Below are 14,995 nucleotides of genomic sequence, written 5' to 3'. Positions count from 1 at the left end.
GATGCATCTGTATAACACCGCAACACATACTGAATATTTTATAATGTAACCCATCTATTGATTATGAAATTGTGCTAACTTTTTAAAGTGGCATACAGAAATAACAAAATTGTTGACCGACTAGATAGGGTAAATGTCCACAATCTTGGCCCCTAAGGCATGGTTAAATAGATTTCACATTGTACCTTTCCTGTAATGTGCACCTTAGAAAGTCTTTTGACAAATATGATTGCTTACTAGCCTGAAATGTAGTTAAAATATATCCTAGCGTCAAAGCTGTGGATAACTTGAGATAAATCCGATCATACTATTGATTGAAACGCTCCTTATTGTGGCCCTTTCTGAGTTCCTTAAGTTTGCCGTCTCTAGAGAAAACTTGCCTCACTAATACAACACGAATTCCTTCATAATATCACGGAAGAAATCACAACCAGGGCCGTAGGAAGAACCGACTCATGGGGAGGGGGGGGGGGGGGTTCGGTGACTGATTTTTTCCTATGATTTTTTGCCCAATAATGCATAAATACAAAAAAAATATTAAAACAAATTATGTTTGTAACTATATGATTATTCATTTTTAACTACTTTTACAAGAAAAGTTTTCGTATTAAATCGTTACTTTGAAACCTTAAAGGTATGCTAAATTCGCTTTCATCGATGTTTAACATCTTTAAATTTTTTTAATAATCTGGTAAATCATACATAGTTGATTTGAGAATAAGAAAAGCTTTTTTTTTTTTAGAAGAGTTTTCCATTTCTTAAAAAAAACTTATTCTTACTCAAATCAAACAAGCTCAATCTTCCAAACAATTTTGCAAATTCAAAGATTTTAACCTTTGATGAAAATAAATCATATTTTCAAATAAAAAAGTAAGTGCTAAAAATCATCAGATTTTCGGGTCAAATTTGCTTGATGCAAACTTGAACCAAATTAATTATTTTTGTTTGAAATTTGGCTATAGAACTGAAACATTAACACATTGCGAACCAAATACGAGTTATCTCGTTTTTTTCACTTGCTCCATTAGAAACCATAATGAAAATGTTATTTTTTTGTATAATTAACGAGAGATTAACGATACGTTTTCACCCTCCAAATTCAAATGTTATAAAATTGAATATTGAAACCTTATTCTACAAAATTTAAAACTACACTTCTCGTTACTCAAATATATTAAATAAGTAGAACTTTGTCTATTTGTTTTTGAAACATAAAACGCCAAATATTGGTGTCTTTAATGTGTAAATAATGTTAAACAATACACCGGGAAAATATAGAATTTTATGCAGATTTTTTAGGTGAAGATGATTCTTCAATAGCAAATATTGTTCATTAAGAATCCATAATAAAAATCCTGCGGATGTTTTTTTAATAAAATTTGGGGTTTACAAACAACTCAAATTCTACCTATTATTTGTGATTTTCAGCTGATTTGTGTTTTCAAACAAATTTAAAAAAAATTGAAATCTGGAAATTGAATTGACAAGCAATCTTAACACATTGAGGACCGCGAAGAAATCTATGGCTAGAAACACAGAAATTCGGCATTCTATATCGAAAAAATCCCTGAACTAAATTTTACAAATTTAGCATGTTTAAGTTACGGCAAATGTTGTGTTCAATTTTGTCGAATAAAGTTTTACAATTAAATTCAGTCCATTCGAGTTATACTTCAAAGTGTAACACAATGTTGGCAAGCGAAAAAAATGAGATGTCTCGTATCTAAATTCACTATTTAAATTGTTTATTTTTAGTCTGTATTGTGAATCAGAATAAAAATATGAACTTACAATGATCTGAATCTCAGTTTTCAATTTTGGAATGGCATTTCGAAGCTTTAGATGTTGGAATTTTGTACAAGAATCAAGTTTAAGAACTTCGAATTTGAATTTCTTTTTTCATATTTGTAAAAATATTATCAAAATATTAAAAATGCATGTGATCTCGAAAAACATGATTAAAATTTGATATCAAATGCAGAACTAAATTTGAACTAGGATTTCAAAGCAGCCTATCATTTCTAATTTCTTATGATTATTCGAACTGAAAATCAAGGATTCTGAATTGCATACAGAATCCAAAAAACGAAAATAGGAATACATTTTTGGTTATGGAAGTTATGGAATCAGAACCTTCGAAATTGATTTAAATAAATTTAAAATCTAATATTCAGACCTGAATTTCTATGAACTAGTGAGGAAATTTTGAAAAAGTGTAGCAAAATTTTGGACTTGGGATAGGTTTTTGAGGTTTTGGCGTTGGTTTTTAGTCTAGATTGTTCCTCTTGATTAACCTTACTCTATTATCATAATTTTCCAAAATTTAAAATTTTAAGTTAAGAGTAGAATTTTTGGATCGTTAGGAGGGGGTTTAACTCTCAAAAACCCATCCCCCCCGTTCCTACGGCCATGATCACAACAATGTACTGTATTGTTTTCAAATCGTCGGAAGAACGAAATTTCAATGAACTTTAAGAATTGATTTGCATTCAGCTATTTAATCTTACTTTTTTAACATAACTTATTTATTTTAGTTTTTTGTTTCTTTGGAATTTCTATTATAGGGGAGATGAGGGCATAACGAGCACCCAGGGCATAATGAGCACTACGCTTTTCTACGAAAGTACGTATTTTCTTAAATAAATTTTCATGAGGATTTGTTTCGTACTTCCTATAGTATTAATTTTTCACAAAAAAAGGAATCTCCTTATCATCTTTACAGAGATATTTAAAAAAACTAGCTTGGTTCTCAAGTTACGAAAATATTATAATTTTTGAGCACCACGAAATAAGCTCTTATGATCTTAAAATAACCTTGATCTATAATGTACGCACTGCAACATGATGTACACATTGTTTCTCAATTTTTACCATCATAAAATTTTTGATTTTTCACTTTTATCAATTTTAAAACACGTTTTTACTTAAATTTGTTGACTAGGGGCATATAGAGCACCATATTATCGAGGCATAATGAGCATTTTCTGCCGTAGAATCTAGCAGCGAATTAAAATTGATTTATAGCGCCACACCTTGACTAGTTTTCATCCGACGATTTAGCCTATTGGTAAGGTGTCGGAGAGGTAATCAAAAGACTAGAGTTAGATTTCTGTTCGAGGTGATTTTTTTCCATTCACAATTCATGATCGATTTTTTTATTGTTACATTATACGGCTAGTAGCATCATCCTCCGAACAAAGCACTTAATGTATGAGCGTACGTGAATGGTTTGTATTCTACTAACAGACCTAGATTATTTTGTTATTGCTTTGTTTGATGAATCTACGACTCACCTGACTTCTTCGAATTGAATTCGCTGCTAGATTCCCCGGCAAAAACGCACATCTTGCTCTGATTGATTAATGGTGCTCATACTGCCTCAGGGGGGGTTCTCATTATGCCTCCACAGTGGCTGGTTTTCAGCTTTTGACAAAATTTTTTAAAATGCATTTTTCAACGTTTTCATCTAGTTTTCACGTTTCAGCCCGCTAGGGAATAGGCTTTTCAAGTGTCTGAACACGAAACAATAATGTAACCTCCATATTATAGCTATTTTCTATGGTTAAATAACCGTTTTTCTTAAGGTGGCCATTATGCCCCCATCTCCCCTACTAATGATAATCTTATACAAATAGTTTCCAAACCTTCGATTGGTTAGCACGCATTTGTATATTAACCAAGTAATCAAATCGTTCGTTCAATTTTTAAACGTGCAATCAGTTCATCATCATCATCAGTTTCCATTGAAGTTAACATAAAACAGTGGAGATTTTAGAAACCATTATATGACCGAGGTAAGAAACAAGCTAAAGCTCAAACTCAATTAAATTTACGATTCTTTGAATCATACATATTTAAAATATCGCACTTATTAATTTTATAGCAACTGTATGCGAAAACTCAGATAGCAAAACATATAAATATGATATAAAAAGGTTGCATTTCACTCGCTCGTACGGGAACCGTAGGAAATGGAAGCGAAAGGCAAATTCAATAGCTGAGTGAAATTTGAGCTGCACCAAGATTAGGCAAAAAAAATTGTTTATATTTTCTTCACTGCCTGCTAGAAAATATCCGTTGTTTGGAGTAGGTTATAAGTTTATATTTTTTGCCATGCATGCCAAGATAAGGAGCATGCCAAGTTAAGGCTCATTTTATCTATCTGATTACTGGAGATGGATAAGTTAAAGCTTCCTAGGAAAAATAAAATGCTTTAACGAGTAACGGTTTGAATTTTCCAAAACAAAGCGAGAGCGCTTCAACTCAAATGGAATACATTTCATTAAGAAACTTTACTCTACGTAATTGTGTACAATATGTAGATACTCAATTTGAAGAATTTTTTCCAGTCCCTTCTGATATTGAGAATGCCAAATATTGGTGTTTTCGGGCTAGGATCTCTTGGCGGTTCTATTGATTTTTTTAAGCCCCATTCCTGTTTTTAGAAAAATAATAAGATAATCACAACCCAGTTGAAAAACTATTAGTTCAATGATCAAGTATGTTCAGTGTAAGGTGTCACGAAGCTTCAATATGTCTGAGATTTTAATATGGCGGCGACTCAGAAAAATAATATTTAAAGGTTGCACTGGTCAAATTTAGAAAAAAAAGAAATTAATTTACACCCTTTTTCATGATAAAATAAGAAACAAGTATTTATATATTTTGTTGATTTGTCCCAATTTGTAGGTCTGATATTGAATTCAAAGTCTTAAAACTAACCAAAAAGTACCATGACAAGATTCTGACCGTTTTATAAAATGTACAATGTCTTATCGAAATACAGTCTTCAGATGAAATATCTGTCATAATTTGGGCTTTAAAAAACCGCATTTAAAGTAAATCGGCCAAAGGTAACCAAAAAAATTGATGATAAAACTGATTTTTCACGATTCTTCCGAACTAAATGTTTCGAAATCCCATACAAACATAAGGTTCGTTGAGCGACCCCTTCCCGTGATCCGATCAGGCTCAAATTTGGCATGAGATCTTGTACTAGGCCTAGGATCAATTTTGGTTTTGAATTTCTCATACAAATTTGGGGCAGTCTAATGCACACAGATGCTGATCCCATATTAAGTCAGAAATTTAATTGGTTTTCATCAAATATCAAATTGCACCATGTTTTGAAACAATTAGATGATATTTTCTTCTGAAAAACCCGTAACTAAAACTATTGTCAGAGATTTTTATCAATTTGGGTTATCAAGATATGCTAAAATGGCTCAATTAAAAATTATAGTCTCATTCAAAATCAATCTATAGTACACCACACCACAACTCAAGCAATTTCCAAGAGCTTTTCGAGAATTTAGGAACCTAACAAGTTTTTACATAACGGAAGATCGAACGTTTTCAATAGAGATGTACCGAATAGTGGTATTCGGCGAACGGCCGTATATCTACCTAATATTGACCTTTTCAACTATTCGGCCAAACGAATATTCGGCCGAATATTCGCTCGAATATTTTATCGAGTTTCAGATAAAAATTTAAAAAAACGATTACTTTAATTTCCTTCTATTTCTTCCATCTTAATGCCGCTCATGTTTTTGAGTTTTTTTCAACCAGATGATGTTTTACAAGATCTTTTTCAAGTAGGGGTTTCTCTGATTTTCGAAATGTCACCAATAATTGACAGGACATCAGATGACTTGTTGCTTCTTGGACGTTTCTCACCAGAGAGAATCGGTTCCTATGAAATTTGGGACAGATTACGTCGAAACAGGTGCCAAGCAATTTGAAATAGCTCATTTTATATCGAAGTAGATGAATGTCGAATTTGAGCAAGATATCTTATCAATAGTTGTAAAAAAGAACGATGATCTTTAACCTAAGCATACCATACTTTCTACCACACGGTATCCATTCAGGACGATTTTTTAAAAATTTCTAAAAAAAAGGGCTAACTTAACAAAGTTTAGGTCAAAAACATACAAGATGGAAAGAAAAGAATTTTTTTGAAATTTGAAGTTTTCGTTGAATCATAGCAGCAGTGTTAAAATCATATCTAAGGATTAAACAAAAATTTTTGTTCATTTTGAATTTTTTTTAAATTGTTTTTGAACACACAATCCAAAAATTGTCAAAGAGAAATTTTGAGTTTTTTAATTTGATTTAGCGAATAATAATGAAAACCCCCGGGAAAATCCAAAAGGTTTTTAACAACAAAATTTTCTCAAATTCTTGATTGGATTCATAGGTAAGCCATAAAAACATCTGAAATAAACGATAATCAAAGTACATACAGTGAAAGATACACGGATACACCTAAGATGTTTTACTGAAACCTTAAATTTTTGACGATTAAGTTGCTTTTTCAGTATTACTTTTGAATATTTTATAAATCATCGAAAATCATTTGAAAAAAAAATGAAAATTAAGTTGTTGTATAAATTTCAAAAATAAATATTCGGTCTATTCGGCCGAATACTTAGCTCAACTATTCGGTGAGCCGAATATTTGGCCTAACGGTTTTTGAGCGGCATTCAGCGCCAAATATTCGGTACATCCCTAGTTTTTAATGACCTCTCCCACTTAGATATTTCACTGCCTCCTATACAAAACGAAATTGGCTCTCATACATTATCAATATGAATTAAAACTCAAATCGAACAAGCATTTTCAAATCAAATTACTGTAAAAACGATCTTTGACTTATCGGGATTATTCATTACGTTGTAGACTTCTGTAACTTTTGAAAAGGGTTTAGCAAGATTATGTATAAAATCAATGCAAATGCGACACAATAAAAAAAAAACAATTTAAAATAATTATCATTTAACTTGAAAGAAAAACAGAATGTTTTTACATAACAAGATGATCCCTCCTCACTCAAAAAGGGAGGACACTATAGAAACTCAATGTATAATATGCACTTGCTATCAAAATATTCAAATCGCTGTATCTTTTTTAAGGAAAGGAATATAAATTCAAAATGTTCTGATCAATTAAGTTATTTTTAATAGACTAACGACTGATGACAAAATTTGATGAACAAATTTAATACGTTCTTCACACCATAGTCAAAGTCAGTTTTTGTATGAACAAAATAAAGTACGCATACTCTTAATAACCTTAACCGTTCGCTATTTCTCTGCATAGAAAATGGTTCCATTTTCTAATAAGCCAAAATGGATTCAATTTCCTGCAAACCCCGTCGAAACTAAAGGTTTTATTATTGGTTATTTTTTTAAAGCAAAATAGCATGAAAATACGTTTAAGGGGGGGGTAGGGTTTAACGGCTATAAAAAAACACCATTTTCACGATTTTTTTCTAGAGCTATCGTTCAAACAAATGTATTCAAATTTTTTGCATTATACAAAGCATTGTTAAAAGAACATTTAGTAATTTTTTCGTAGAAAAATATTGAAAAATGAGTAGGTGACGAGCACCTTCGGGGATGCCTTTTAGAAAACAGGGTTTGCGGTGGACACTGTATCTCAGCACAGAATCATCTGAAGTTAAAAAATCAGAGCAAAATATTTTTAATAGATGTTTTTCTAGACCTCAACGTTTTTATTTAACTTAAAAATTTTTTAATGAAATTTTTGTGGCTGTTTGAAGTAAAAACAACGATTTTTCACGAAAAAATCCGCCATTTTTCACCTGTAAAATCTCCCCAAAGTAAAGTAAAAAAAAAACAAAAAACAAAAACGTTGGGGTCTGGTATTTTATATGTAAAAAATATGTTCCAAATTTGAAAAGAATCGGATAAGTAGTTTTCAAATTACGATGTCCACGGACTTTAAAAATGTGCTTTCGAGAAAAAACGCGTTTGAAGTTTCTGCTCTTGCTTTCTTGCAGTATTAGATAGGAGGAGATAAAGGCCTATAATTTCTACAATTTTGCTTCAATTGACTTGAAAATTTGACACAACACTCTTGAAATGTTTTACAATAAGAAAGTAAAAAAATAAAAAAATCGATTTTTTGAAAGTGTTAGACCCCCCCCCCCCCTTAAGAAGAGCCAGAAGCATGAATTAGAAGCAAAATGCTGAAAACCGTAACGGTTTAGCAAGATAGAGGAACCAAGCGGAAATTTACAACCAGCAGCAACTTCCTGATTTCTCGAGAATTTGCTCAAAATCTATGGTCCTACTATCTTGATGATTCTTAAAACCACTGAATGTTATATTTTTGAATATTTAATGAACTGAAATTGAAGTACATGGTATAATGGATACGGCCATCGAAGACCATTGATTCGATATAATTACAGATTTGATTACTTTACATACAGCACACAATTTAGATTGATGTTCATTTCAGACGCCCCAAACATCTCGAATTCACTCAAAATGCATTGTTAAGCTCATAGAACTCTAGAAACAGGTTATCTGAAAATACAAGAGTAAATTTGAGCCCTAAGGCCTCATGAAACGAGCATGAGTATGAATGACTTCTGACAAGAAACTTTCGGATAAAGGACATTCAAAACACGTCAAAGCACGCAAAGTGCAGAATAGTGGTGTAAGGTGCTTTGCTTGTCCCAGACATCGATAATCTTTGTAAAATATCATGGATAATGACAGCAAAATCTAAAATCAGCATTTTGAATATAAATTGAGACAAATATTACAAGTAGTTAAAGTAGTATTTAGCCACTTCTCGAGAAATTCATGATTTTTTTCTGATAGTAGACCGCTTACTACCGTTATTTTGCTGAGCCGCTGCGGTTTCTTGCATTTTGCTTATAACTTTTTTGCAATATGTTTTTTAATTCTTCGACTGTAACAAAAAAATTTTTCATTTAAAACTAACGTTCGGGTTTACAAAAACTCCACTGTTGACTTTCCTCAACCAAAATGAATAGAAAAGTGAATTAACAAACATTAAATTCGTTTCCAAACTTTGTTACAATCCATCCTCTTTTGTCCCACCTTGCATATCTTATTGTTCGTGCTCCTGGCTAATTTTCAACGTATTTTCGTGTGATTTTGGTTAAAAAAATCTACCTGACGGGTTTTTGTTTGAAGTTCTCGAATATCTACGGAAACTAGCTTTTTTACATTTTTATCGGATTTAATTATGTCCTATTTTTTTTAATAAACGCCGTTAGGCCGAATGGGTTAAAAGGTCGACGGATGTTCGGCCGAATAGGACATTAGGCCGAATGGGACATTAGGCCGAAGCTAATTTGGCCGAATGGATGTTAGGCCGAATAGTCATTTGAACAAATGGACGATAGGCCGAATGGTCATTAGGCCGAATGATCGTTAGGCCGAATAGTCATCAAGCCGAATGGTCATCAGGCTGAAAGGATGCAAGGCCGGATTCGACCATTCGGCTTTGTGACCATTTGGCCTATCGTCCATTCGGCTTTACGACCATTCGGTCTAATGACCATTCGGCCTAATGAGCATTCGGCCATGTGAACATTCGGCTTATCGTCCATTCGGCCTAATAGCCATTCAGCCTAACGACCATTCGGCCTGATGACCATTCGGCCTAGTGACCATTCAGCCGAACATCCTTACGGCCATGCGTCCTTTCGGCCTAACAGCCTTCGGCTGGATAACCGTTGGTCGAATAACCCATTCGGCTTAGTGGCCTATTTGGCCAGATAGTCCATTCGGCCTAACGTCCATCGACCGAATGTCTTTCGGACCCAGCCTCATTTTATCCAATGGTTTTTTTTTTCAAATTGCAACTAATCATCTTAAAATGCATAGTAGGGGAACATGCCTTATTATGCGCCACCTAAGCGAATCGTTGATTTTCTATGCATTCCACGTACAAATTGTGTTAAAAATGGGTGAAATTGTTGAAGAAAAGTGTTTTCTACAAATGCCTATGATTTTTTATTACTCAAATTGCTATAGTTGCTTCAAAAACTTGATTTTTTAAAACCATATTCAAAGCCACAGAACAAAACTGTGTTGCAAATACGCGCCGCTGTGTATTCAATACGCGCCTAGCAGCCGAACACACCCGAAAGCAGCCGAAGACCGAAAACACACCAATACTTACAGACTCTTTGAATGAAAAGAAAATCAAAATGGACTAATCGAAATTTAAAAAAAAAATAAAAGTACATTTTTTGGGCTGAATTCACGCTCAAAATATGGTTTTAGTCTTTTCGTTCATTTTCAATAAAAATTGGCCTTTTTGAAAAATAAATGCTATTTTCAGCCTACTTCGATTGGCGCGTTATAACGAGCGCATGGGCCGTGATAGAACATACCCATAAAAAGCATACCATAGCGAGTTCAGTATGATTTTTTAGCATAAAATCATAGTTTAGATTCTCCTCTATCGATGTGTCAGAAAATATTGTCTTATTCGTTTTTCTCTGCTTGGTGACACCTTATTGAAAGTGTTTTGAAATTTAGATCGAAATGAAGAAAAACTTAAATTGTGAAATTATTACGACACAGGGGCATTTTAAGGAAAAATTCATACTTGCCATGACCAATCACAGCATTTAAACCCAATTGGTAATATTTTGCAGGCTTAAAATGTTACAGATTCTTCAAAACAAGGGTGGCGCGTATTAGCCACATGGGGCGTTATATGAACTTTTCCCCTAATAACTACCTAATATTCAGTTTCCACAGACATGGGTTTTGTGAACGACTGTATTTCCATAAGTCAAGATCAAAAAAGTCACTCAAGATGCATAGAAATTCCAATATAGAATCAAGATGTTTAGTTGCGTTTAATTGAAAAGTACCTCGATTACAAATGTGACGCAGGCCTATAAAACGCTCCTTAACGCATATTGAGTGGTCGTGACAAGGTCCAAATCGAAACTGTTTTCAATTTCCTCGAATACTGTCTTTAAAAAACAAGTGTTGGTTGAATGAACAAACATCATTTGAAATTAGGATCAACAATTCTTGCGCACCGTGTCATGTAGGTACGCATGAATTATAACCGGCAATTGACCATTCGGCAATTTCAGTACATTTTTGTTGACAGTTTTCTTTGCATGGAACCGGGGAATACTTCGTCCAAGGATAAATAAGACCGGCCATGCAGTAGATATACTAAAAGTCAACCGTTGCGTTCTCTTGATGACTACACACGTAGAAGGCTCAAACATTCATAGAAACATCAAAGGAGTAACATCGATACACACAATAGATAGGGCGAGCAGCTGCTAGCAACAACGAAGATACACACAAACACGCACATACACAACCACAGGGACGGAGCGAGGATTCAAAGTAACATCGACTTGTTTTCGAGAGGTTGGTTTTTTTTTTAAATATTTTCCAACCAATCCACAATACTCACCTTCGGCACGTGGATTGGATTTGCCCCTGGGTGGTTCAGATAGATTTCAAGTTTTTTTGTACAGCAAATGCAAGATTTTTTTTTTTTTTTTTTTTGTTTGTGGTACGGGTTTTTGCTTATTCAAAGGTAGAAAGCTGAAGCGGGGTTTTGCTGATTGGTTCAAACTCGGCACTCTTGCGATTTTTTTTTCTATTTTCATATGTTCAATTGAAATCTACAAGCTTGGGTTCATCCGATGAGATATTTATAGTTAACTGGAATGGGGCATAATCGAAAATAAAATAAAAATCAGCTGCAAATCAAAAGTAGATTGTTGTTAAATTGATTTCAATAAGTTAAACTGCCATCGAACAGAAAGTGAATATGTTACAGAAATTGTGGAAAACATGCACCGAACAGAGGCTACAAGCGAAAGTTTCGGTATGAAAACTTTAAAGGGAGAAGATCACTGACAGGGTGTCGCGAAACCGAGCGATCGTTTATTTTAGATTACGTCGGATAGAAAAAGATCGAAACAGAAAGAAAAGTAAGTGCACGGAAAGAATTTTCCGGAAGGGTCCCGGGAAAATTGGAAAAACGATAGAGTTAAAGGTTTTTTTTGTTTCGAGCATCTATTTATGCTCCGAAAAAAGAATAGATTTTTGCGCTCTAGAAGAATCACCTACTGCTAGGATTTTATAAAAAAGTAAAAAAATTCAAAAAAGTTTCTGAAAATTTGCTTTTATTCGTATTCTTATGACTGGAAAGGATTTTCTATCGAATCCGAGTTTTTTTTTCGGGTAAAGAAGCACTAAGGAAAAAAACGATTACCTCGCATAAAATCGTCTATCGTATGGGCACGCTTCTCTATCAACCCGCGACTATTCTTTGCGTGCGTACTTTCATAAGACTGGATTAGTTTAGTGTTTTCGGGATCTACGGGGAAAGCCAGAAAAGAAAGAAAAAGAAAAGAAGAAAACAAACAGACACGAAAAACACACACGTGGATTGTTTTTTTTTGGTTGGTGGTGGGGCATCAACAAACAATTCGTACACACGCAGTAGTTAGTAGGCAGTAGGCGGGGCATAACGCGCGCACATTCACAGCGCCCACCACGTCAAAACAACAACAACAAACAATAACAACGGCGACGCACGGCGAGGGAAAACAGGTGAGTGAATATTTATTATTGTTTTTTTTTAAGAAATAGATTTTTTTTAGTTTGCCGAACGCGTGAAGGATTTTTTGTTTGTTGGGATTCATTCGGTTTTTGGTGGTGGATGGCGGAGTGGAAAATGAAAATAGAAGAAAAAAAGATATAACCATTTTTGGGTATTTTTTTCAGTAGTTTTTCACGTTTTCTAAAGAAAAAGCAATGCAATTCGTAATGCAAAAGATTGCATTCAAGAAACTACGGTTGCACTCAAGAGTGGATGCAAAATTTCAGGGATGGATGATGGTACAGAACAAGCAATGTAGATGGAGTCGTCATGATTTTGGTTGAGATTCGGAAAATAAAATCTAAATCCAAAATCAAATAAAATAAATGAATTCTAGGATCTGAAATTGAAATCTGAATCTGAAATCTGAATCTGAAATCTGAATCTGAAATCTGAATTTGAAATCTGAATCTGAAATCTGAATCTGAATCTGAAATCTGAATCTGAAATCTGAATCTGAAATCAGAATCTGAAATCTGAATCTGAAATCGGAATCTGAAATCTGAATCTGAAATCTGAATCTGAAATCTGAATCTGAAATCTGAATCTGAAATCTGAATCTGAAATCTGAATCTGAAATCTGAATCTGAAATCTGAATCTGAAATCTGAATCTGAAATCTGAATCTGAAATCTGAATCTGAAATCTGAATCTGAAATCTGAATCTGAAATCTGAATCTGAAATCTGAATCTGAAATCTGAATCTGAAATCTGAATCTGAAATCTGAATCTGAAATCTGAATCTGAAATCTGAATCTGAAATCTGAATCTGAAATCTGAATCTGAAATCTGAATCTGAAATCTGAATCTGAAATCTGAATCTGAAATCTGAATCTGAAATCTGAATCTGAAATCTGAATCTGAAATCTGAATCTGAAATCTGAATCTGAAATCTGAATCTGAAATCTGAATCTGAAATCTGAATCTGAAATCTGAATCTGAAATCTGAATCTGAATCTGAAATCTGAATCTGAAATCTGAATCTGAAATCTGAATCTGAAATCTGAATCTGAAATCTGAATCTGAAATCTGAATCTGAAATCTGAATCTGAAATCTGAATCTGAAATCTGAATCTGAAATCTGAATCTGAAATCTGAATCTGAAATCTGAATCTGAAATCTGAATCTGAAATCTGAATCTGAAATCTGAATCTGAAATCTAAATCTGAAATCTGAAATCTGAATCTGAAATCTGAATCTGAAATCTGAATCTGAAATCTGAATCTGAAAACTGAATCTGAAATCTGAATCTGAAATCTGAATCTGAAATCTGAATCTGAAATCTGAATCTGAAATCTGAATCTGAAATCTGAATCTGAAATCTGAATCTGAAATCTGAATCTGAAATCTAAATCTGAAATCTGAATCTGAAATCTGAATCTGAAATCTGAATCTGAAATCTGAATCTGAAATCTGAATCTGAAATCTGAATCTGAAATCTGAATCTGAAATCTGAATCTGAAATCTGAATCTGAAATCTGAATCTGAAATCTGAATCTGAAATCTGAATCTGAAATCTGAATCTGAAATCTGAATCTGAAATCTGAATCTGAAATCTGAATCTGAAATCTGAATCTGAAATCTGAATCTGAAATCTGAATCTGAAATCTGAATCTGAAATCTGAATCTGAAATCTGAATCTGAAATCTGAATCTGAAATCTGAATCTGAAATCTGAATCTGAAATCTGAATCTGAAATCTGAATCTGAAATCTGAATCTGAAATCTGAATCTGAAATCTGAATCTGAAATCTGAATCTGAAATCTGAATCTGAAATCTGAATCTGAAATCTGAATCTGAAATCTGAATCTGAAATCTGAATCTGAAATCTGAATCTGAAATCTGAATCTGAAATCTGAATCTGAAATCTGAATCTGAAATCTGAATCTGAAATCTGAATCTGAAATCTGAATCTGAAATCTGAATCTGAAATCTGAATCTGAAATCTGAATCTGAAATCTGAATCTGAAATCTGAATCTGAAATCTGAATCTGAAATCTGAATCTGAAATCTGAATCTGAAATCTGAATCTGAAATCTGAATCTGAAATCTGAATCTGAAATCTGAATCTGAAATCTGAATCTGAAATCTGAATCTGAAATCTGAATCTGAAATCTGAATCTGAAATCTGAATCTGAAATCTGAATCTGAAATCTGAATCTGAAATCTGAATCTGAAATCTGAATCTGAAATCTGAATCTGAAATCTGAATCTGAAATCTGAATCTGAAATCTGAATCTGAAATCTGAATCTGAAATCTGAATCTGAAATCTGAATCTGAAATCTGAATCTGAAATCTGAAACTGAAATCTGAATCTGAAATCTGAATCTGAAATCTGAATCTGAAATCTGAATCTGAAATCTGAATCTGAAATCTGAATCTGAAATCTGAATCTGAAATCTGAATCTGAAATCTGAATCTGAAATCTGAATCTGAAATCTGAATCTGAAATCTGAATCTGAAATCTGAATCTGAAATCTGAATCTGAAATCTGAATCTGAAATCTGAATCTGAAATCTGAATCTGAAATCTGAATCTGAAATCTGAATCTGAA

At 33.2% G+C, this 14,995-nt stretch overlaps 1 protein-coding gene across 9 annotated transcripts in view; it reads right to left on the bottom strand.

Moving 5' to 3' along the window:
* The window catches only part of LOC129757875 (potassium voltage-gated channel subfamily H member 7-like), a 505,815-nt gene that overhangs the window by 326,252 nt on the left and 164,568 nt on the right, over positions 1-14,995 (bottom strand). For 8 of the 9 annotated variants that reach the window (XM_055755238.1, XM_055755232.1, XM_055755237.1 and 5 more), the window contains one exon: positions 12,052-12,156. The exons of the other annotated variant lie outside the window; for it this stretch is intronic. In XM_055755238.1, the coding sequence (XP_055611213.1) occupies positions 12,052-12,156 (105 nt within the window). The remainder of the gene's footprint in view (positions 1-12,051; positions 12,157-14,995) is intronic. 9 annotated transcript variants of the gene reach the window in all.

This window comes from Uranotaenia lowii, chromosome 3, assembly GCF_029784155.1.
Source record: "Uranotaenia lowii strain MFRU-FL chromosome 3, ASM2978415v1, whole genome shotgun sequence".
NCBI lineage: Eukaryota > Metazoa > Arthropoda > Insecta > Diptera > Culicidae > Uranotaenia > Uranotaenia lowii.
The sequence above is the reverse complement of the archived record's forward strand: the minus strand, read 5'-3'. Positions and strand labels throughout refer to the sequence as shown.